We start from the raw sequence: 24568 nt of genomic DNA, 5'->3' as shown, positions 1-24568 counted from the left end.
GCCACCGCCGAGAAGCGACCCCGCGCGGCGGCGACCGACCGAGTCAAGTGTTCCCAGCGGGAAACCGCTCCGGCGCTGCCAGCTGGGCCGGGCGGAGCTGCGCGGGCCGCAGGGTGGCTCTGCCAGTCCCAGAGTGCCGGGTCGGCCGCACACGTGTCTTAGCGTCACGTCCGCGCGCGCCCCCGGGGCTTGCGTCAGCTGCGGCTCCTGAAGCGGGTGGGCCAGGGCTTTGCGCACCAGAACGCCTCCGGAGGAGGGCACCGCACGGCCGCGATCCCCGAGAGCGTCGACCACTCCGGGCGCCGCCGAGAGGATCGGCGCGGTCGCGTCCCCGCCCTCCCGGTGCTGGTCGGGTCCGCGCCCGGTCCCCGGACTGGGCGCCGTGGCGTTACCCCGGAGCCCGCCACCCGCGGGGCGCGCACCGCCTTAACCCGGGCGGCCCCGCGGCAGGCAGAAGCCCGCAGGTCCATGGTGGGCTCGGAGCGCGATGAGCCGCCCGTCCTCCACCGGCCCCAGCGCTAACAAACCCTGCAGCAAGCAGCCGCCGCCGCCTCAGACCCCGCACGCCCCGTCCCCGGCTGCGCCCCCGGCTGCCGCCACCATCTCGGCTGCGGGCCCCGGCTCGTCCGCGGTGCCCGCCGCGGCAGCGGTGATCTCAGGCCCCGGCGCCGGCGGCGGGGCCGGCCCAGTGTCCCCGCAGCACCACGAGCTGACCTCGCTCTTCGAGTGCCCGGTCTGTTTTGACTATGTCCTGCCCCCCATTCTGCAGTGCCAGGCCGGGCACCTGGTGTGTAACCAATGCCGCCAGAAGTTGAGCTGCTGCCCGACGTGCAGGGGCGCCCTAACGCCCAGCATCAGGAACCTGGCTATGGAGAAGGTCGCCTCGGCAGTTCTGTTTCCCTGTAAGGTAAGTCCAACCACCATCCGCAAATCTGCCAAGGAACCTTCCAGAGTTCCAGTGCCCTCCAGCGCACTTGAAGGCCCTGAGAAGCGAATGGCATATCACTGCTTTCCTTCTTTCTGTCTCCTTCTCCATGTGTCTGTCTCTCTAACACTCTCTCTCTCTCTCTCTCTCTCTCTCTCTCTCTCTCTCTCTCTCTCTGTGTGTGTGTGTGTGTGTGTGTGTGTGTGGGTGTGTGTGCCTATTGTTAACCGCCCACCTGTCCATTTTGGGAACTAGCAACTAGGGTTGATGTTTGCCAGAGCACTGACTGTAGATTAAGTTGGCACTTGCTGCGGGTTAGAAGCATCCCAGCTCTTTCAACCGAGTGCCGCCGCGTCCCCTGCAGGGGTGTGCTCTGTAAGGCTGGACAGCTTAACTAAAACTGGGAAGCTGACCGTGTAGATTGTGGAGGAAGGACACGGACGGTTTCCAGCAACAAGCATGGTTAGGAATGGACCCAGTGCCCAAGATCTGGGAGCTCTCTTGAGAGTGCGCTTACACAGGGGAAGCGGATACTGCCTGCTTCACTCGAGTGCGGAAAAAATCCTGCAAGCCACGCCTTCTCGCAGCCTCCCAGACTTGGGGAGAACTCTGAAATTGTGGCTGCTGTTTGGGGTTTGGTTTGGTTTGGTCTGGTTGTTGTTTATTACCTAAGCGCGACCACGAGGACTCATCGAGGACACTCAAGAGCTTTGTTAGTTCTCTTCAGTGCCAGCATTTTATTTAAAGAGTTACCTGTGCTCCTGGGGAGTAGGGAGGAGAAGCAAACCACAAGCCAAAGTGCAAGCTCTCATTCCCTTGTTCCACCTGTTCGTTTAGAGCCTACATTTACACCCGCACAGCTAAATTAATAGAATCGTTAATGTCTGCCTCTGAAAGCTTTTTTAAAAGTACCCACAGAGATAATGTTTTTTCCCTTTTACAACCAGCTTTACAAATTAATATCCTCACCTGTTTCATGTCTGAAACTTGACTTGATCTTCTGTATTTTAAATGATAGGTTACATTTGTGTGGTTATACTGTTGCCAGTACTGAAGCCCTTAAAAAAAAAAAGCCTTACAACCTCATTTATATGCCTCTCTCTAATCTAGACCTCTACCAACGAGTTCATTTTCTAAAGTTGTAGGTGGGAATAATGTTAATATTTCTGAGATTTTTTTTTAATGAAAGTAATTGTTCTACCTGAGACAGTTTAAGTTGTCTTGCATTATCTCCTCAGTGGTGATTAGTTTTTAGGGCAAGATCTGTTTTAAACTAAAAATAGCTCACTGGAGATTTTCATTTTAGACTTCCGAGTCAAATCAGTAAAATGAGTGAGTTACTTTGGTCTTCTGCCCAACTACAAGCACAGTTAAAGTAGCTTATTTGAATAAGGGTTTGAATGAGGGTTTAGGCTATAGGGTCACCTTATTAAATTGCTTGCCTTTAGCCTCACACCCGGTACTGCTTATTAATTCACTCAGTGCAGCATCTGTGCAATTTGAATTAAATATTTTCATGCCTCCTCCTTTTATTGAAAGTAGATTTTTTCCCCTCCTATAATACAACCTGGTTACAGTCGGTCTGCCCCCCTTGCTCCTCCCAGTTCCTTCCCACCTCCCCTCCCATCCAGATCCACTCCCTCTCTGTCTCTCATTAAAAAAGAACAAGCATCTAAGGGATGATAAAAATAACATAAAGACCAGGAAAAGGCACAAGGAGTCAAAGACCCCCTTGTTCTCACATTCTGGAAGTCATAATTTATACCCAGAGGACCCTTGCAGAGGTCCTTCAGGCCCTGTGCAGGCTGTGTGTCAGGGTCTGTTCTCCATCACTGTGGGTCACTCAGGATGAACTCTTTCTAGTTCTGTTCATCTGCATTCTTCTTAATGGCTGAGTAATACTCCAACGAGTAAAAGTTCCACGTGTTCTCTATCCATTCTTTAGAGAGCCATCTAGGCTGTTTCTGACTTATGGTAATTATAAATAGAGAAACAATGAGCGTGTTTGAACAGGTGTCCCTGTGGGAGGATGAAGCACCCTTTGGCTGTATGACCAAGAGTGGTAGAGCTGAGTCTTGAGGTAGATCATTTCCCATCTTCCTGAGGAACCACCACACTGATTTCCACAGTGGCTGTAGAACTTTGCACTCCTCCCAGCAGTGGTTGGGCGTCACCAGCATGAGGCTGTCACTTGTGTTACTGAACTCAGCCATTCTGACAGGCATTAAATAGAATCTCAAAGTCATTTTGACTTATATTTTCCTGATGACTAAGGATGCCAAACATTTCTTCAGGTGTTTCTCGGCCATTTAAGATTACCCTGTTGAGAATTTTCAGTTTAGATCTGTATCCAATTTTTAAAAATTGGATTATGTGATTTGTTGACACCTAGTTTATTTGAGTTCTTTATAGATTTGGGGTATTAGCCCTCTGTCGGGTATGGAATTGGTGGAAATCTTTTCCCATTCTGTAGGCTGCTGTTTTGTCCGAATGACTGTGGGTGTTTTTTGCCTTACAGAAGCTTTTCAGTGTCATGGGTTGATGCCCATGCTAACAGTGTTCTGTTCAGAAATTCTTTTCCTGTGCTAGTGAATTCAAGGTTATTCCCCACTTTCTCTTCTATCAGATGCAGTGTGTCTGGTTTCGTGTTGAGGTCTTTTGATACAGCTAGAGTTGAGTTTTGTGTGGGGTGATAAGTGTTGATCTATTTGGAGTCTTTTATACACACATATCCAGTTGGACAGCACCATTTGTTGAAGATGCTGTCTTTTTTTTCCCAGTGTGGACTTCTGATTTCTTTATCAAAGATTAAATGCCCATAGGTCTGTGTTTACATCTGGGTTTTCAGTTTCATTCATTAATCAGTCTCTGTTCTTATGCCAGTGCCATGTGGTTTTTATCAGATAGCTCAGTACTACAACTTGGAATTGGGAATGAGGAGACCTCCAGCAGTTCTTTTATTGTTTAGGATTTTTTTAGCTACTCTGATTGTGTGTGTGTGTGTGTGTGTGTGTGTGTGTGTGTGCGTGCGCGTGCGCGCGCACGCTTCCATATGAAGCTGAGAATTGTCCTTTTAAGGTCTGTGAAGAATTGGAATGTTGATGGAAATTGCTTAAATCTGTAGATTGCTTTTTGATAAGATGGCCATTTTTACGATATTCTACCAATCCATGTGCATGGGAGATCTTTCCATCTTCTGATACCTTTGTTCAATTTCTTCCTTTGGTACCTTAAAGTTCTTATCATACAACTCTTTCACTTACTTGGTTAGAGTTACCCCAAGATATTTTTATATTATTTGATGCTATTGTGAAAGATATCATTTCCCTGATTTCTTTCTCAGTCTGTCGTTCATATATAGATTTCTGTGAGTTAATTTTGTATCCAACTACTTTGCTGAAACTTTATTAGCTGTAGGAGTTCCCTGTGGAATTTTTTGGGTTACTTAACATATACAATCATATCCTCTTCAAATAAAGAGTACATGTATGAGTACTTTTCTCAGTCTACGCCCATAAGAGTGCAGTTGGGCCAAGCCATCATGTAGACCAGGAACCAAGCTTATAATAGGTCTTAGGGTTACTTTTGTGTGTGCATATTTATGATGTTTATAAAACTGGAGTGTGTGTCCCTTACATTTGATTAAGCAGGATTCCAAACTGTTTAAGCAGGGCAGCTCAGCCATTTGATTTAAAAAAAAAAAAGCCAGATTTAGATGTGAACTTAACTGCAGCAACCAAACCTCTTCATTGGAGATGAGGAACGTTAAGGACTACGGGCTGAGTTGGGTTGAAAACAAGGCAGGGCTGTGTACTTGCACAGGTGATCCAGCTCAGTTTAGAGCAGCTCTCTGTAGGGACGTGAGCTCCTCAGTCTCTCTACTTCCAGAATAGTGATTCTCAACCCAGGGTCAAATGACCTTTTCACAAGCATCACCTAAGACCAAGGGAAAATACCAGTATTTACATTACAATTCATAACAATAGCAAAATTACAGTTATAAAGTAGCAACTAAATAATTTTATTGGGGGGAGTTCACTACAGTAAAGAATTGAAGGGTCATTAAAGGGTCACAGCTTTAGGAAGGTTGAGAAAAACAAGAGATGTCCCCAGCCTGAGGCTATATGTGTCAGTTACCTTTCTTCCTCGCACTAGTCCCTGGGAGTATTTAGATAGTTTGTCTCAACTGTATTACATAGGGCCACTCCTTTAAAGTGTCAGCTAGGTTGTCTTTTTTTTTTTTTTAACAAAGCAACATTGTTACAATCTAACCTCCGAAAAGATTTAGCTGAGGCTTTCAAATTGAGTGACCTTATGCAGTCACATTTCAGGAACTTTCAGGTAAATAAAAAATGGGAAACATGTCATAGACTAATATAAGAAGACTAGAGAGGCTTAGTATTTCCTACAGTATGTAGGGCAGTATAGTCAGATTCCTTATCACAAAAACAAACTAAAGGGCAACCTTTTACTCATGTGTAAGAGCTGGGAGTTGGAGACAGCCATGCCAGGCATTCATAGGAGGAAAAAAAAAAGAGAGAGAGAGAAAGGCAAGAAAATGGACTTCGATGTCAAATCTCAACCCCTAATCCCTCCCTGATACACTCACCTTTGGCAAAATTCAAACATAAAGCCATCACTAATAGGCCAAACTTTCCATATCTACATGCCAAATGCCTACTGCTTTGGGACAGCCTTTGGTTGGTTCTGTTTTAGGCAGTGTTTACTGAGCTAGATTCTCTGCATACCTGGTTTGGAAGTCTGACAGCTGTAGAAAGATTATCTTGTGTAGTGAGTGTATGGACACATCACGTGTCAATTAAAAAGCATATGGCCTATAGCTGAGGCAGAAAATAGAAGGTGGGCCATCCGGGCAGAAAGAGAGTTTTGGAACAGAGTGAGGTGGAAGATCTGCCTGAGAAGATGTGAGGAGATGGACACATAGTGTCTGGGCACAGGTAACCAGCCACATGGCAGAGTGAGGCTTAAAGTAATTGGGTTGTGTAAGTTATGATCTAGTCAGAGTAGAGCCTTGCTATATGACCAAGGTATTTGTAAATCTGAGTCTTATTTCTGGGAGCATGGGGCTGGGAGAAAGAATGGACCTAACTCCACAGACAGCCCTGGAGGTGATTTTGTAACTTACTTTCTTTAGATCTTTATACTAGGGGCACTCATACTGCTCAGTGATAGAATGTAACCATTATCCGAGTAGATAGTTGACTTCTTACAAAGTGATTCATTTTTAGCACTTGGGGTCTTTGGAAGCAGGGCTAGAGCTAAATGATTACACCAGAGAGTTTTCTTGCCCTAACATTCTAGAATCTGCTAAGTGGTCATGGGAACAAAGCCACTAGAGAGAAAGCAGAAGAGCCAGGCTCTCAGAAGGCCTAGCTGTGATCCAGGCATGAACTTCCCTGAGCCAATTAGCTCACCTATTATAATGAATAGAGACTTCCTACATGGTGGATATCTTGAGATCAGATTTAAAAGCCATAGAAGGCCCTCCCTCACCAGTACAAATGGAGGCCAGCTGGTGGTACTGTGCTGGGACGGGGAAGCCCACTAGCAAAAATACTCTTAAAGATTTCTTCTTACTCTCAGGAACTCTCCCATGGGTCATTTTCTTTGGAAGCTGTCTCTGGGGTCTTCACAAATGTCTGAAATTGACCGTATTGGCCCAGAGACTTAGAATAGTACACGAAGAATCAGAGCTCACATCCATTACTCCAAGATTCAGTACTTTAAAGAACAAGATTGACAGCACAGCATTTGAATGTCAAGTGGAATTGAAGGCTAGAAAATTGCAAAGCAGTGCTAAAGTTGAACGTTGATTCTAATGTAATTGATCAGAGGATTTCCCCTGGTCACCACGATCTGGAACTGGATTCAACTGCCACTCAAATTGATCCTTCCTACAGCCAGTCCGGAGGCCAGCTAAAAAGTATGGCAAATCTGGCCTAGAAAGTACCAGTCTGAGATTCAATTGGCGTCCCTTTGTTCCTTACAGCTTTCTTGTAAGCCCCATACAGTGTATCGTCTTGGTGTGATTGTATGAAGGCCAGGCTAAGTAGCACTTCTTACTCAAACATGTTAGGCTTCACTCAAGAGAGGCACAAGATTGGGTATATATCTGATCACCTGAATGCCTTCCCAGTACTGCTAGAGATGCATGATTAAACCTCGAATATTAGAATGAGTTTCCAGTTTGCACATCCAGAAAAGGTGTTTTCCTGGTTAAATGTGTCTTCATCCTTCAAGTCTTATTGGAGCTCCTGAAATCTACCTGGCATGCTCTGTTACCTTCGCATCAATCCCCTGCCCTTTTCCTTTAGTTCCTTGGCAGTTACCCAACTATCATTTCACCGTTCACTTCCACTCTGGTAAAGATTTTATGGAATGGCCCTGCAGACTATGTAGCATTTATGGGATCAGAAGTTACCATAGAGATAGAACAGACAGGATTCCTGTGGTAAACATGTGGGCGTGGACAAAGGCACTGTCTTTGGTCCTTCTCACTGGTAGGCTCCCTGGCTGTGATGGTTTTAAGAGCAGGCCCTGGTCAAACCTTCTGGTTTACATGATCACTCTGTTCCCACTGTGGCTGGCTCCTCTAAGCCCCAGTTTGTAAAACAGGGTGATGTTGGGTTTGGTAGTAAGAATTCATGCAAAATGCCTAGCACTGTCCTGGCACTAAATAAATGCACAATTAGTTAGAAACTCACAGGAAGCAAATGATAAGGGTGTTGTCACTGCAGGCAGGCATCAAGGTGAGAAAGAAAAAGAGAATTGTTCTCACTTCCAAAAATTCTCTCAGGGGTTTCTCTCCCGAATGCCTGGTGGTATAAGCCCATCTTGAGTTTTCTAGAGCCAGAGGATACATCCCTGACATTAGTTCATTGGCATTTCAGGGATAAGGCTTTTTTTTTCATTCTTTCCATTTTTGTAATCTATTTTTCTCTCCTCCTTTCCTTCCTTACTTCCTCTTCCCTTCCCTTCCTCTTTTAATTGAGCAAAATAAGGCCTTGTTATGTAGCCCAGGCTGTCTCAAACCCATGATCCTCTTGCCTCAGTCTCCCGAGGTGGTATGTGCCCCTGTTCAGAGGATCTAAGTATATATATTTTATTTTACATATCTTATTCTATACATTTTATGTTATAACCTTTACTTACATTTTTATTCAGGGGAAACACGATGCTCATTCCTTTTTTTTTTTTTTTTATTTATTTCATGTATATGAGTACACTGTACTCAAACACACCAGAAGAGGGCATCCGATCCCATTACAGATGGTTGTGAGCCACCATGTGGTTGCTGGGAATTGAACTCAGGACCTCTGGAAGAGCAGTCAGTGCTCTTAACCACTGAGCCACCTCTCCAGCCCCGCTCATTCCTTTTAAATAAACCAAAAATGATATAAAATCAAAATGCCCATAAACCCTTTTGTCAATTTCCTTGCAAACACACCTGAAATATAATGGTTTTGTTAACTCACACCTCTCCCACCACGAAAAAGCAAGAAAAATGAGAAATACAAATTTTCATGCTGTTTTCCTGGTTTTTCAGATCTTGCACATAGTGGCTGCTTTTCTATACTAATAAATATCCTTTGAGGTCACATTAACTGGCTGGACCGGACTGAAGCTCCCCCACAACACCAGAACGAGTCCGTCTGGTTCCTTTTAGTAGTCATTTTTAATTTTGCTTTCTTGCAGTAATTTTCTTTTGTTTACTACTAGTCTGAATCCTGATGACCATTTCCTCAGGATGCTGTTTCTGGGGTTTCTGTAGTACAATGAGGGACAGGTCTTAGTTGGTAAAGCCAGTCCTTGAGACTTCTTTGCAGTTCCATTTCTACTCCGCGTCCCCATCACTGGGTGTTGGCCTTTATGTTATAGCCTTCATGTTACTGATGATTCCGTGCTCCCTGCTGTAAACTCAGGCCTGGGCTGATTGCTGCTGTGACCTACTTAACTACCTCAGTCCTGCCTGGCATTCTCCTATGGCCCCAGGCCCTTCCCTCTGAGTTACCCACCTCTCTGCCTCACCTGCCTTTGTCCCTATTCCCCTTCCTCGACTCCAATGGCAGAGCCAGATAGGCCAGCAGAACAGCAATGCCTTCCTGAAACAGGAGCACGGGAGTCACAGCAAAGGGCCTGCACTTTGCCCCTGAAGAAAGAAGGGGTGGAAGGTCATCACGTGGACCCCAGGGAAGCCAGCCAGAGAAAGCTGCTTCCTTCCTTTTAGGTGCCGGACAGGTGTGATGCCTCCCATTATCCTCCTAAGCCCTTTGCGAAAGCGATAATTTTCAATTAGCGTACCTCATTAGAGATACTCACTCTTGGTTTGTCAGTTCGGACAACACAGGCTTCAGTCTGAAGCAGTGGCTTTCTTCTCACAGCCATCTCTTTCCTTCCATTCTCTCTGCTGGGCCGAGAGGCTGGGTACTCAAGCACTGTCTCTGGGCGGAATGGCTGTGAAATCAGAGGCATCCTCTGCTAAGGTTGCCTCACAGTTCCTAGTTAAATTCAAACTTCAGTTTGACGACAGATTAATTGTGGAAGAAGCTATAAGTATAATTTCAAAACTATCTGGAAAATATACTGGGTGCCTTGTATATTATTTGTTTATCTGACAACCCTACCAATTCTTTTGATGAATATAATCGAAAGGACCAGTAAGGGAGAATCGCTATTTAAGGCTGGTCAGCGTTGTCAATGTGTTTGTGCAGGTGGGAACCTGGGCACTAAAGCAAGCACATATTGAAAGGGGGTAGGCCTGTTGCTAGCAGTGTGGCAGGAAGCCTGACTCTGGTAATTTGTTACCAGTGACAGTGTGTACCTGCTTGCTAACTGCCTGTGCACAGATGAGAAACACATCGTCAGAAATCAACTTTTGCTCTAAGATTAGAAAACAAACTATTGCTAGCCCAAAGAGTTTACAAGGCCACGTGTCCCCTCTCTCCATTACAGAATGTTCTCAGATCTCACCCAAAGCTTTCCGTCAACACTCCATTTAGTAAGAAAACTATCTGTAGTATGTGATCTGCTTTGTCTTAGGAACAAAAGATGGATTTGTGAACCGAAGATTTTAATTAGAACAGCCTTCTCTAAACAAACTGTCATGTTAACAGCATATTAGTCTCAGCAATGTTTGATGACTATGTGTGGCAGTTCTGGGACTGGATAATAAATAGTGTCTTGCCCTACTGGTTGATAATCAGGTCTTCACCCCTCTGCCTTGGGAGCGGAGGTGAGGAATTTAACAACGGAGTTAAAAGAAAATATAGTGGAATGTTTAGAGGAAGATTTAACCAGATACAGACTGAGCGACTTTATCCTGCTGTTCAAGTTAACTTGAAAAGTACACACACTTTCATTATTAATAGTATTAGTGGCTTAAGGTCAGATGGTCTCAAGGACTGACATCGTAAACACAGACATTTCACAAATGGTTGCAGATCTATTTCAAGGGATGTATACAGCCATCAAAAGGACAGCCGAATCTGTGGGACATTTCAGAAGTTGTAAACACCCCGCTCTAGTCGTTTATATAAATGAAATATGTGAAATATCATTCTTACCAAAAAATGATAGAAGAAACCTATAATATTTAAAAGTATTAACATTTTCCTTACATGATCTGAAACTACTGAGTCCCTCTTTGATCCTAAAACCTTCAGTAAGATTTCCAGTTAAAGTAAAATTAGCATGGTGTGAGACTGTCATCTGCAAATAAACCTAATGTTTATTCATTTGTCCATAAGTACCAGGTAGGCAAGGGGCAGGTAATAGAACCAGTAACTCAGAGCTTAAACAAAATTATTAGGACTATAAAAATGGGCAGTAATCTATGATCACTTGCCAGTATCTGGGGAAAGATAAACATTTTAACCACATACACACAAAAGCTAGTTTGAACTGCTAGAAGGCTGTCTTTATTATATTATTTTATGTATTTTTTGTTTATATTGGTGTTTCGCCTGCATATATGTCTGTGTGGTGGTGCCAGATCCCCTAACACTGGAGTTACAGGCAGTTGTGAGATGCCCTATAGGTGATGGAAATTGAACCTGGGTCTTTGGGAAGAGTAACCAATGCTCTTAACCACTGAATTATCCTTCCTGCCCTAGAAGTCTGTTGTTTTTTTAAGGCTATTTCGAGGCTGGACATGTAGTTCAAGAGTGTGTGGTTTGCCTTGTATGCACAAGGTCACAGGGCCAGTCCTCAGTACTGGTTAATGGTTAATTTTGATAAACCTAAGTCTTGCCCTACTGAGTTTATCATAGGTTCACCTGAATTCCCATTCGAACACGTCTGAAGAGAAGAGAGGCAGCAGCTAGGTAGCTCACTGGGTATCTGCTGACCGTGATGCATCACACATCCCTCCTTCTGAACCCTCACACTTCACTCCATTTCTGGCACCCATTTAAGAAAATGGTGGGTAGAGCTAATTTCCCTTCTGGAACTCACCTTTTAGATGGTGTCTTGGAATGCAGTGAACCTATTACTCAGTGGACAGTGCAACTGACGTGGTCAGAAATGGCAAAGCAGGCCACACAGCAGCAGTGACTTCCAACCTTGGAAGGATCAGTAGGCAATAGTGACACCATTGTAGAAACTGACTATTGTGAGGACCACAGAAGCATTGGCTTTTCTAACAGTTATGTCTTCATGGCAAAACTGTGTTGCTTCACTAAAATGAGTCCCACAGTACCTTGAGAAAAAGAGAAATGAATAGCTTTGCTTTCTTTCCATGTAGATGTCCTATGCAAGGAAAACACTAGGAGACAGCTCATTTCATTCAACCAACTCTTTATAAGAAACTTTTATCCTTTAAAATGTAAATGTGCCACCATTTCCCCTGGGTTCCTTTGTACATTTTTAGTGTTGATGTGATTGAAGCATAAATAACAGTTGCAATATTAGTGTCCAAGAGAAAAATCCCAAATGGCTTTCGTCCAGATTCGCCAGTGTCTTCCCTGTGTGTTTTCCTTTTGCTTTTATACCTCAGACCTATATTGTTAAGCATTTGGATGTAAGCTGCAGGCACTCTGCCTGACCCCTAAATCTCTCTTTGTGTGTCTCTTAAAAACCAGGACGTCTAATCAGGAAGCAAGACACAGCACAGACACTGTGCTCTGCTCTTCGGTGCACATGGAGAACTCGGTGGTTGTCCTAGAAATGCCCTTTGCAGAGCGGAGGCTTCCCGGCCGGAGCCAGAGTTGTAGTTAGCCATCACTGTGACTTTTATGATCGTTACAGCTTACTTAGGTGGGAGCAAAGTGCTGTTTGCTTGTGCTTACTCTGGAAAAGGTCATTTCTTGGAATTGATTCACGTCCAACAAGAGAATATCGGTTTTATTTTATTTTATTTGGAAAGATTCTCCTTTGAGACTCTGGCAGCTCTCCTGCTAATAATGAGTTTGAGCTATTTCCTTGGAGGTAAGCAGATGGAGGCAGGGCGTTTACTTCATAATGCCCCAAAGGAACATCGTCTGCCATGGAGCTCCTGGAACCTCCATTGTAGAGGGTGATTGACTGTTGGTGTTCAGTGTGTCATTCTGGAATTACACAGAATCAAGTTTAATGGAACAGATTACATGACTTGGTCTGAACCTTCTATAACATACACTAGCAATCTGCAGAGGGAAGAGTATTTAGCTTATGGCCTCATTTTATAGACAAACAGCGTTACTGTTTATTAGGTAAATAAATGACTAATGTTCAAGATGCCGTGATGTCTCATTATACACATTTGTGTATGAAAGTTTTGTATTTGTGTATGAAAGGGTTTCTGTGACCCAAAGAGGGAAACCCTGCTAAATTCCACCTTAAATACAACCTTTCAACCTCCTGCCAGGGAAAGAATGGGAACTATTTACTGCTTTCCACAAAGACTTAAGCAAAAGGCTGCAGGTTACACATAGCCTTTCCGAGGCAGAGCGAGGACGTGTTTGCACAGGACCAGTGTGTGTGGCAGCACCTGACAGGCTGCTGAAAAGACGTCCTACAGTGACATTCTACATTTCTTTCTCCTTCTGCTCCTTCCCACGTTGTTTAGCCTTGAGCTAGTCCTCCTATGTCCCCCCCCCCTTTCCTTTCTTCTTTTTTCCTTACTTCTTTAGAGATGTTGGCTTAGAAATAACCTCCACCCTTTGGGGAAAATGAGCACATCTTTCCCAAAGGAGAAATCTCATTTATAGCTGTGGCTGTGTCCCAGGACACATACGCCTCTCTGCAAAGGAGCCCAGGGGCTCCCCTCAGCCACACTTGGGTACAGCAAAGAACCAGGCCTGTAAATGGAAAGCCCTCTCAGCCCAGATGTCAGGAAGAGAATCCTTTGCTTCAAATGGCCCTAGATCATTGAGCCATGACTGTGTCAAGTGGATAGCATATTTAACATGGATAAACTAGACAAATGGGTGAGTTGACTTACACAGGCACCAAAAAAACAAAGTTGGAATGTTTTCCTTTCAGAGATCACCTTTAATCCAGTTACCATAGAAATGGCCTCAATGGTCCTGAATTACCGCAATAGAGTGGAGTTGAAATTCAGCTGGTTTAAAAGAATCAGTAAAAATACCCAAGGCTTTAAAATATGTTTAAGTTAGTAGGGCCTGTAGCATGATCCTTCCTGAAAGCCAAGCTATGCCGGTGATATAAACACTTGCTGTGGGTGTTGGCTCTGGGAGGGGGAGTGGTCTGGGGCTACAGGGAGAGGCTCAGAGGGTTCTATCCTGGACTGGCTGTGCCACACTCTGCCTCATTCTTGGGCTTCCTGGCAGCGAAGGTCAACTGCCCGTTCTAAGCCATCTTCAGATCCAGACACTGAGCCAGACTCTGAGATGTTCTTGCTATTTTTGTTGTGTTTATGTGTGCTTTAAAAACTCCAGACTGAAATGCCTCACCCACCGTCCACAGGAGGCTCTGTGTCCTGCCCACACCCCAGGTTTAAAACAGTTCATAGGGACTTCTTTGTGAGGCTTTGAAAAGTTGAGAACACAGAATGTAAATAGAAATGGATAAATCTATTTCTCCTTCTGCCCAAGACTTTTTTTTTTACCTGAACTTTAAAAATGAGTGTACAGTTCTGAAACACGAGCGAGCAGTTCTGTCAGGTAACAGAAATACCTCAGCCAGCGTGACGGGGGCATGAGCCACTTTGCTCGCCTGGTTTTTGTTTGCTTGTTCCTTTGTTTTTTGAAAAGGAGCTCTGTATAATTCAGGAGGAGCCTGAAGCACACAGCCCTTCTATCTTAGCCTCCAGAACAATGGCAAACAGACAGGCACCCGCTTAGCCACCCCTGCCATCCCTATCCCTACCTTCCATTTCACCCCAACCCTGCCACGATCTGTGTTTCCTGTAGTGTCTTTGAGTTCCCCGTGGGGAGCAGCTGTTGTTGTCTTGGCCTCTCTGCCCTGTCAGAGACATCAGCTTGGTGTCCTGTGTAGGGAGGATACTCAGGCCCTCCTGGTGGCTAGAAAGACCTTCTGTAAGGATCGGAACCTGACCTGTGTTATAAGGGGGTTGTAAGTCAGGGTAGGGGAAAGCAAAGGCAGCTGTGAGCTTGGTAGCTGCTTTTTATCCTAAGCTCTTAGAAAGGTGGCCTGGTGCTGTCCCTTCTTTGGTGCCTGCAGGCTTGGAGGACTGGAGAGTAAGTGCAGGAAGCTAGACTGTCTGAATGTCTGTCTGTCTGTCTGTCACGCTGTGCTTCAGAGAGAGGAGGCTAACTCCTCCTCTTACCTTAATTTTTTTCTGTGACCACAGTGCAGAGCACTGGGTAAGTATGTGCTTGTGGGTCTATCGATCCTCCCTCTGGTAATTAGAATTCCCATCATCGTCATTCGTGTGAAGGTTGAGAGCAGAAGAACCTCTGTTCTTTACGTGTGGCCTTGTGCCATGACAGACAAGGTGTTTCCACTGACAGTGTCCTGAGAGTGGGGAGGAAGAGTGGTTTTGTTCCTACCCTAGTAAGGCAGCATGTGAAGGGCAGACTGTTTAGACTCTCACCCAGCCCCCACTTTCCCAGACTGGAACGAGGGCCTCATCAGCATGAGGAAGCCATTTTCAGAAAACTTAGTGGGCTTTAAAGCATCTGCTAAGGTGCCAGTCCTGGATATGATTCTTTTGTTTTATTGAATTTTTTTATTTACATTTCAAATGTTATCCCTTTTCCCGGTTTCCTGTCCATAAACCCTATCCCATCCCCATCCCCCTTCTTCTGTGAGGGTGTTCCCCCACCCACACACCCCTTCCCGCCTCCCTGCCCTGACATTCCCCTGTACTAGGGGGATCCAGCCTTGGCAGGACCAGAGACTTATCTTTCCTCAGGTGCCCAACAAGGCCATCCTCTGCTACATTTGCAGCTGGAGCCATGTGTACTCTTTGGATGGTGGTTTAGTCCCTGGGAGCTCTGGTTTGTTGGTATTATTGTTCTTATGGGGTTGCAAATCCCTTCAGCTCCTTCAGTCCTTTCTCTAACTTCTCCAGTGGGACCCCAGTTCTCAGTTCAGTGGTTGGCTGCTAGCATTTGCCTGTGTATTTGTCAGGCTCTGGCAGAGCCTCTCAGGAAGCAGCTGTGTCAGATGCACTTGGCATCAGCAATAGTGTCTGGGTTTGGTAGCTGTATGCATATGGGTAGGATCCCTGGGCGGGGCAGGCTCTGAATGGCCATTCCTTCCGTCTCTGCTCCATACTTTGTCTCCGTATTTCCTCCTGTGAGTATTTTTTGTTCCCCCTTCTTTGGTTGTCCTCTTCCTTGAGCTTCATGTGGTCTGTGGATTGTATCTTGGGTAATCTGAGCTTTTTGGCTAATATCCACTTATCAATGAGTGCATACCATGTGTGTTCTTTTGTTATTGGGTTACCTCACTCATGATCATATTTTCTAGTTCCATCCATTTGCCTACGAATTTCATAAAGTCATTGTTTTTGATAGCTGAGTAATATTCCATTGTGTAGATGTACCACATTTTCTGTATCCATTCCTCTGTTGAGGGACATCTGGGTTCTTTCCAGCTTCTGGCTATTATAAATAAGGCTGCTATGCACATAGTGGAGCATGTGTCCTTGTTTGAATGTGATTCTTTAAAAGCAAAACAAAAACCTGTAGGCACAGCACCTTTCAGGGCAGTGAGTACAAAGGTGACAGCAAGACAACAAAAGAGGATCTGGCCCTCCTCCACCCAGGCTTAGCCATGCTGGCAGTCAAGAACACAGAACCACAAGGGAGCTTTGCCTACTGACTAGATGACCTACCATTAGTCTTAGGAAGAAGTGGAGAGAAACTGTGCTGTCTTCAAAGTCATCTATTTTTCAGCAGAAGTCTAGAGATGATCCAGTATTCCCTTGCCTACCCCATTTCCAAGTACTTGAATTCTTTAAAGGAATCAGGGCTTATCAAAAGTGAGGAAAGGGGCCATGTTATCTCAGTAGTCTTGCTTGTCTGGTAGAAGAACACTTAATCCTCATCGTTTACCATTGTTGGGACGGGGTTCTAGAAACCAGTGTCCTTGACTTTATGCATGATGCTATTGACAATGAGAAGAAACTGAGACTCGACTCTCCTTGAACAAAAGTAGTTTAGATAAAGATAGAAATTGAGCCCAGGAAACCTGTGTGGGTAGGTATGCATAGATGCTGGCACCGAGGAAGTTTTGGGAGGATGCCATGACCCATAATGCTTTCTGTCTCTGCAGTATGCCACCACGGGCTGTTCCCTGACTCTACACCATACAGAGAAACCAGAGCATGAAGACATCTGTGAATACCGTCCTTATTCCTGTCCCTGTCCTGGTGCCTCCTGCAAGTGGCAAGGATCCCTAGAAGCTGTGATGTCCCATCTCATGCATGCCCACAAGAGCATCACTACCCTTCAGGGAGAGGACATAGTCTTTCTAGCTACAGACATTAACCTGCCAGGGGCTGTGGACTGGGTGATGATGCAGTCCTGTTTTGGCCACCACTTCATGCTGGTACTCGAGAAGCAAGAGAAGTACGAAGGTCACCAGCAGTTCTTTGCCATCGTCCTCCTCATTGGCACCCGCAAGCAAGCAGAGAACTTTGCCTACAGACTGGAGTTGAATGGGAACCGGAGGAGACTGACCTGGGAGGCCACACCCCGGTCCATTCATGATGGTGTGGCTGCAGCCATCATGAACAGTGACTGCCTTGTTTTTGACACAGCCATAGCACATCTCTTTGCAGATAATGGGAACCTTGGAATCAATGTCACAATATCTACATGCTGTCAGTGAGGCTCCAGGAGGCTTTCCGAACCCTGGGAAGTTATTTGGGCATAGCGCTCTATGTTTAATAAAGTTTTTTAATAGATGTTTTATTTAGTACGTCTTCCCAAGTCAGGACCCACAACTGTCCTGTGTTTTATTTAAACAACAGCTTCCTGTCTGGCACTGATGAAACAAAGTTTACTGAACTGTGATAAGTGGGGTTGGCCTGTTAGTAATTCGGAGGTGGTTCTGTGACCTCAAATCAAAACTATTCTGTTTACTTTCTGAACAGCTCTTGACAGATTCCTCAGGGCTGCCTCCCCCTGCCTCATCCTGAGCCAACAAAAGCACAGTGACATTCATGAGATCCCCTTTATTTCTAGGAGGTAGCAATTGCTTTAATACCCCATCACCTGACCGTAGTACTCATCTCCAACACAGCCAGAGAATCAACAAAGTTGAACAACCTCCTCTTCTCAGAGTTTGAGGATCACTGGCTTGAATTGTGGAAAGGGTCCAGGATCTAAAGGTGCTTTAAGGCCATCCTCTGCTGACACCGTTGGTCTCTACAGTCCACACACCACACTGAGAGCAGAACTAAAAGTCCACGGGGACACAACTCCTGGGGCTTGCCTGCTCTTGGGTTCTCAGAGTTCTCACATAGTTGTTGCTCACCATAATACTGATGGCCTGTTTACATATGGCTTCCCTTGGAAGCCCCCTTGACTATAACTGATGTGAAAGACTAGATCAGTGCTTGGGAGAACTTGATATCCAGTATCACATGCTTGCCACTTTAAAGGCATGTGTCAGATTTGTGGCTTTAGTTTTTGTTGTTTTTGTTTTTATCTTTACACACACATACACATACACACACACATACATTTTAATTTTTTAATAAAATTTTTTCAAAAACTGAATGTCATGCTTGAGTCCTATGTATCTACTGTGCATCTGCTGTGGACAGATGCAGAAGTCTCTACCGGTACCTCTGGAGCTGGTACAGTCAGCATAGCCCTGGGAGCAAAGTCCCTTGTCCAAGGCTAGGGGCAGCCCTCGTGTCTAAACCCAGTCAGAGTATGGGTTGTCACTAGTGATGCACGGCTCCTCTCCAGGACTATTTGCTGTCTGACTGCCAGCTGTCACGTGAGAAAACACGCCTCCCATTTTCCAAAATTACAAAGAAGAGGCCTGGTTAGTGTTGGGGCCAGAAATTCTTGTGGCCATGGTGCAAGCCCCAAGTCACAAAAGAATTCACATTATCCCTGAAGTTTGTTACAGAATTCTGTGTCTCCTCGGTGGGGTGATGAAGCGAACAGCAGCAGTTGGAAGTGATGGCTCAAGGGCTGCCGTCGTCCTCTAAGAGACACGTGTTAAGCTTGTAACCGTTCTGACAGGTAAGGGAGTGCTGCGCTGGCTCGTTTTATGCCAGCTTGACACAAGCTGGAGCCATTTTGAAAGAGGGAAACCTCAATTGAGAAAATGCAGCCACCAGATTAGCCTGTGGACACTTTTCTTTATGAATGATTGGTGTAGGGAGGTCCAGCTCACTCTGGGCAGTCCCACCCTGGGCTGCTGGTCCTGGTGTCCTAAGGAGGCTGAGCAAACCAATAAGCAGCATTCCTCCATGGCCTCTTTGTCAGCCCCACCATGTCTTCAGGTTTCTGCCAGGCTTGGATTTCTGCCCTGAAATCCATCAGTTACAGACTCTGATCTGGACAGAAGAAAGATGAGCCCTTTACTCCTCGAGGTGCTTTTATATATGGTGTTTTATCAAAGTCATAGAAACCGTAAGTAAAACCATTGCTAAGGCAAATTATAGGCTATTCCTCAAACGAAGAGTCAAAAGGTCTGTACAGAAGTACACAGCAAAGCATTTTGGAAGAATAGCCACTGTTGCTAACTCCATCACGCCTCACGTTGGTGGAGGTGAGCCAGCATCGAGCAGGTAGGGACCTATCTGCTCCCATTTGGTCCTACGATACCCAGGCGGTGTGATTGTGAGTGAGCTGAGCCTGTCAGCATTTGCCTTCTATCTAACCCTTCTTGCTACTGCTGAAATCAGGCCAATGAGCAGGAAAGAGAAAACTACAAACAAGACCTGAAAGGAGGAGATGGTAGAAACAGCATTTTCAACACAAAAGGGCTGAGGAGGGGTCGCCACCACAGCAGCTAGTGACATGGGACCCTGGAGTCCAGGTGCTCTAATTCCCCATGCCCCCTCAGAATAGGACTTAACAAAGGTCAGTAGTTTGCTGTGGAAAGTGAAACGGAGCTCTTCCAGTTAGAAGGCCTCACAACCTGAGGAGATCACCAGCCGTGACCTTTATAATTCCTGAAATTATATTTTCTAACAGAAAAAGAAAGCTGAGAATCCCCAGATCATAATAGAAGCACAAGAGGAAGTGAGAAAGACGCAAGTCAGAACTGACTCTTACCAAATCCCAACAAGCCAGTGCCGTTTCAAACGGTGTAACGAGTAATTGTCAAGACGTCAGCATGTGATCTATTTGCCATTTTTTTTAATGTAAGATTTCCTTTGACCTTTGCCATTGATTAAAACATGATTGGACAATGGTGGATTCAGCCTGTGTCCTGTGGCACTCCCATCCATTTATACAAAGTTTCTCAAAAGGACACTAGAAGAAAATAGTCTTTTTTTTTTTTTTAAAGAAACCAAATCTGAGATCAGAGCTCCCCGCCAATGTCGTCGTCGTCATCATCATCGGGGAAGATTTGGTTTGTGTCTCTAAAACATGGCTTTAGGACTTAGAAGCTAGATGCCCAGTAGGACTAACAGAGAATGTCAGAGAAGCTGTTGAGGCAGCAGCTATCTTAGATTCTCACACCACCTCAGGCCCAAGCAGGATGTCCAGACTTAGAGCCAGGGTTCTGTGACCATCACATGACTCCCTTACAGTAGCATGCCCAGAAAATCACTTGAGGGAGCCATCTCCATACTGATGCCATTCAGGTTCTTGGGACTTGCCATGGGGCCAGCACTGTGACCCTAAATCAGCCCCAGACCCACAATTCCTAGCCAGAAACATTAGAAGGATTATTTTCTGCATGTTGTATGTAGTGCTAACTCTTCTGGGAGAGGACATTCAACTTGAGTTAAGGCAGACAGACCATGTGGGCAGCCTCGGTGGAGGTGGCTCTAGGATACCCGGCATGTCTGTGCCAGTTGCGTCATGTTTCAGGTCCTTCTTGATTGCTGGGTCAGAGCTGCAGGTGGGGCCTGGGCAGAGCTTTGCTTTGTAGTTCTGAATTCAGTCTGTCCTTGACTGCTGCTTGAACGCCACCAATCGTCACTACCTTTAAAACAAACCACCTGCTTAAACCATTGAGGCTTAAAATGTACTTTTAGTGAATACTGTTCATTTGCCTAAAAGTCTTCAAATGACAAGAACTTGGAGTCGCTGGACACCGAAGTCATCTGTTACCATTGTAAGAATGAATGAATGAATGAATGCATGAATGAATGAATGAATGAATGAATGAATATAAACAATGTATAGTGTTTCCTACAGCATCAAAGATGTTACATTAGACCTTCCAAGTAAGCTGGCTGAATGGAGGCCATGCAAGCCAGGGAAAAAGACCGTCAGAATGAGAACAAACAGACAACTGCAAAGAGAGAAAGAGAAAGGGCTTCCAAAATTCAAAAAGAAGTAAAGGATGCCAGAAAAGTGTAGGGGCGGGGTGGAGGAACCATGACACTGAGAAGGAAGTGAAACAGTTGTAATTCCCCTAGGGACTGGGAGGGTGGGGGTGGAAGTGGGCAGAAGCCACCACCAAGAGCTAAGCCAGATGAGAGCTGGCCAGTGAGTACAGCACTCCACACAGACCCGTGCCTGTGCCCATGACCCCTGTCAGTCTAGAAGCCAACTGCAAGTTTGGAAGGAGTGGTTCTCAACGGGTCAGGGAAAGAGATCTCATGTTGCCATGCTGTATGATGGGTGTGGGAGTCTTGAGAAAAGCTGTTACTAAGAACTGAGCAACCCAGGGGGCCTAAGGTCTGGAAACATAAAGTTGAGGAGCTTCTGTTTGTTCCGCCACAGCCCATGAATGAAGTAGTCGGGGAAGGCAGGAGGGCCAGACATTGACTACATGCAAGGTGCAGGCAGCCTGAGACTGCCTTACACTGGGAAGGGTAGGGGAAAGGTGCCCATCTGGGAACAGATCTCTGGTGGGAACACCCCTTGAACTTGAGAACTGTGAACCTGAGGCCAGCTTGGAGTTCAAACTGGATTCTAGGGATAGAATCAGGTCACAGCTTTGGTGGCCAGTGCCTTTACCCCGAGAGCTTCTCTCTTGCCCCTCTTTTTTTTCTTAATCTCTTGCTCCTTTTTCTTGCACTCTATACTACATTCCACCCCCTTCTTTCCCTTACAGAACCCTGCTTTGCTCTTCGTTCCAACCCGTCTCCTTCCCTTCCCTTACACTCCGCATAAACAGTTTTCCACTTCACAGCACCTGGTGCTGCAGTTTAGTCACTTGCTGTGGCGTGGCCATTGGTGATGAGTTACTGGACTGTGATCGGTGTTAAATGTGCCTGTACATCATCTGTGGTTCACGTCACACTATATCAGTTTGTTTCCGCCCTTGATGAGTAGTACTACTTAACTGAACCTTCAAAAGTAGGCTAGGGTGGAGGCACATGCCTGCAATCCCAAGGCTTAGGAGACGTGGGTAGAAGGATCAAAGTAATCAATCACTTTCTGATTGGATTTATGTCCTGCTCCGCAAGATCTGCCTGGAATCATTAACTTGGCCAAATAATCTGTGGCTACCTAAGTCTGCTATTCTCCTGAATGGACATAGAGATAAATTTCCAACTAAGTTCTCCCTCTTATTCCCACGGAATAGGGCATCCTTCAACGCCCATCAGCAAAGCTGCTTTTGAAGTAGATGGCAATCAATACAGAGACCCACCATTGGCCTCTATGCAGAGAATAAAAGACTGCAGATTTCTCATCTCTAATGGGGCATCTATAGGCACCGCCACTCCAGGGCTCTGGAATCATTGTGCTGGAGTGGATGGGAAGATTTTAAAAGCATGGGCGGTAGAGGAATGCAGTGAAATAGTGTCTTCTGGGCATGATGGGGTTGTTACACTCACTAACTCACATTGGCTAGGAAAGAGAGAGAGAGAGAGAGAGAGAGAGAGAGAGAGAGAGAGAGAGAGAATGATGCTGGTGATCGAGAGCCCTTCAGGATGTTCTTGGAGATGCTGCTCATGCCCCGGTGTCTACCCTACAACTATGTGCATTACAGGCAGGCTCCAAGCAGACTCGGTGAGCTTAAAACAGTACACATGGAATGGGGACGGTGGCAGGAGAAGGGAAGGATTGGAGGGGAGGAAATGGGGGTGGGTTCCAGCAACACATATGATAAACATAACAGACAATAAAAGGAATTGTTAAATAAACGAAAAAGAAAGAAAACTAAGACACACAGTACTGGGAAATCATCTGTGTAAACACAAGGTGTTTAATTTGCCCAAGACGTTTTTATAACAAATAAATCATAACATCCACTTAAATAAAAAAGATTGGCAAATTCCTAACCAAACCAAAAGACAGAGAGGGAAGTCCCACATTAACATAAATAGAGATTCTGCAGGGGTTGGTAGTATGATTCCAATAAAAACACTAGGGTCCTTAGTGGTACTTTTGAAAAGTTGTATTTCAAAAACTATATAACCCTATTAAAATTAAATCAAGAAGATAGAGACAACTTAAACAGCCATAAAAATCAACAAAGACCAAAGCAGCAGCAGCAGCAGCAGTAGTAGTAGTAGTAATAATAATAATAATAATAATAATAATAATAATAATAAATAAAGTATGTGACAAAGGGGGAAGGTCCAGGACGACATGGGTCAGTCATAAATTTTAACAAACATTTAAAGAAGAGTTAATATCAATGCCACCTCAAACTCTTCTCTAAAATTGAAATCGGAGGAGTACTATCAAACTCATTTTACAAAGTCGGCGTTACCTTAATACTAAAGCTGGACATATAAAAACACAACAACAACAAAAAAAAAACTATAGACCAATTTCTCTGGAGAACATAGGTGCCGGCATCTGTAATAACTCTCCTTGCAAACTGAATTTAAGTACACATCAAGAAGATCATAACACCGTGACCAAGTTGGTATCATTCTAAGAATGCATGATACATACACAAATCAATAGGTATAATCCAGCCCACAAAAAGACTTAAGGACAGAAATTGAATTATTATCTCAACTAATAGAGAAAAGACCTTTGACAAAATTCCATATCCCTTCATGCAAAAGCAACAAATAAACTAGGAGCAACAAGAACACACTTCAGTATAAGAAAGTGACAAGTGTGTTAACAGTATTGACTAGAGAAATAAACCCAGTGCACTTCCTTTAAATGAGACTAGAGTGTTAATGGCTCCACTTCTAGTCAGTCTTCCTAGGTCTTCCTTGTAGAGTCAGACAAGAAAAAGAAAGCATAAGAATCCAAATAGGAAAGAAAGAAGTCAAATTATCCCAACATACGGATGGCTTAAAGCTACCCTTAAAAGAGCTCAAAGACCCCTTCAGGAAGTGTTTAGACCTCACAGACACAAGAAAGTAGCAAGATACAAAGTCAGCACACACAGATAAATAGCTCTTTGGTATACCAATAAGAACATGCTGAGATGGTAGAGCGTTTGCCTAGCAAGCGCAAGGCCCTGGGTTCGGTCCCCAGCTCTGAAAAAAAAAAAAAGAAAAAAAAAAAAGAAAAAGAACATGCTGAGAAATCCATGAAAAGAAAAAACCACCCATTCATGATAACTACAAAAGCAGCCAAGACTGGGAGAGGTCATTGTGTGAAGGTGAAACCTGGTTTGCATAGGGGACTCCAAGTTGTTGGAAGCCCCAGAGCCGTGGGGTACCTGCCAAGGAAAGCTCCAGACAAAGCTCCAGAGCCTCGAGGTACCTGCCAAGGAAAGCTCCAGACAAAGTGTGGAACTGACCCAAGGGAAAAGTGTGTGGCAGCCAGCAAAACTGGAATGGAAACGGCCTTAATCTTCTTTGCCATCAGACAACAGAGATGTAGAATTCCGAGCCTGCCGTGCCGGACTTCAGTCTTGCTTTATCCCAGTGTTACCTCACTGTGTCCTCTTTCCCCCTTTGATGGATCTGCCATACCATTATATGGCAGAAGTATGCAATTCACTGTTTGATTTTATATGGGGGGATAGTTAACGAGATTTGATTTTATATAGGGGGGATAGTTAACAAGATTGTCTTGAGACTCTGACACATTTTGGACTTTGGACTTTTAAACAGCGTTGAGGCTGTGAAAGACTATGGAGAGTTTTGAAGTTGGGCTGAATGCATTATGATATGGCTATAAGCTTATGATGGCCAGGGGTAGAAAA

At 44.9% G+C, this 24568-nt stretch overlaps 1 protein-coding gene and 1 long non-coding RNA gene across 2 annotated transcripts; one reads left to right on the top strand and one right to left on the bottom strand.

The window, feature by feature from the left end:
- The first annotated feature begins 249 nt into the window (after window positions 1-249).
- Siah2 (siah E3 ubiquitin protein ligase 2) lies at window positions 250-18078 on the top strand. Its single transcript, NM_134457.2, has 2 exons — window positions 250-907; window positions 16628-18078. The coding sequence occupies exons 1-2, from the start codon at window positions 488-490 to the stop codon at window positions 17183-17185; spliced, it is 978 nt and encodes a 325-aa protein (NP_604452.1). The 5' UTR covers window positions 250-487; the 3' UTR covers window positions 17186-18078.
- On the bottom strand, window positions 2437-7925 carry LOC134485621 (uncharacterized). Its single transcript, XR_010063819.1, has 2 exons — window positions 6072-7925; window positions 2437-4861 (listed from the first exon to the last, which is right to left on the bottom strand). It is a non-coding gene; the product is annotated as an uncharacterized LOC134485621 (long non-coding RNA).
- Window positions 18079-24568: the final 6490 nt, after the last annotated feature.

The sequence above is a fragment of the Rattus norvegicus genome, chromosome 2, assembly GCF_036323735.1.
Source record: "Rattus norvegicus strain BN/NHsdMcwi chromosome 2, GRCr8, whole genome shotgun sequence".
NCBI lineage: Eukaryota > Metazoa > Chordata > Mammalia > Rodentia > Muridae > Rattus > Rattus norvegicus.
Note: the sequence above shows the minus strand (reverse complement) of the source record. Positions and strands in the feature narration are given on the sequence as shown.

Excerpts from the sequence above, each read along its gene's own strand:
- Siah2 (NM_134457.2), top strand. The coding sequence starts at position 488 with ATGAGCCGCCCGTCCTCCACCGGCCCCAGCGCTAACAAACCCTGCAGC. Across the intron at positions 908-16,627 it reads CAGTTCTGTTTCCCTGTAAG|TATGCCACCACGGGCTGTTC; the intron begins GTAAGTCCAACC and ends CTGTCTCTGCAG.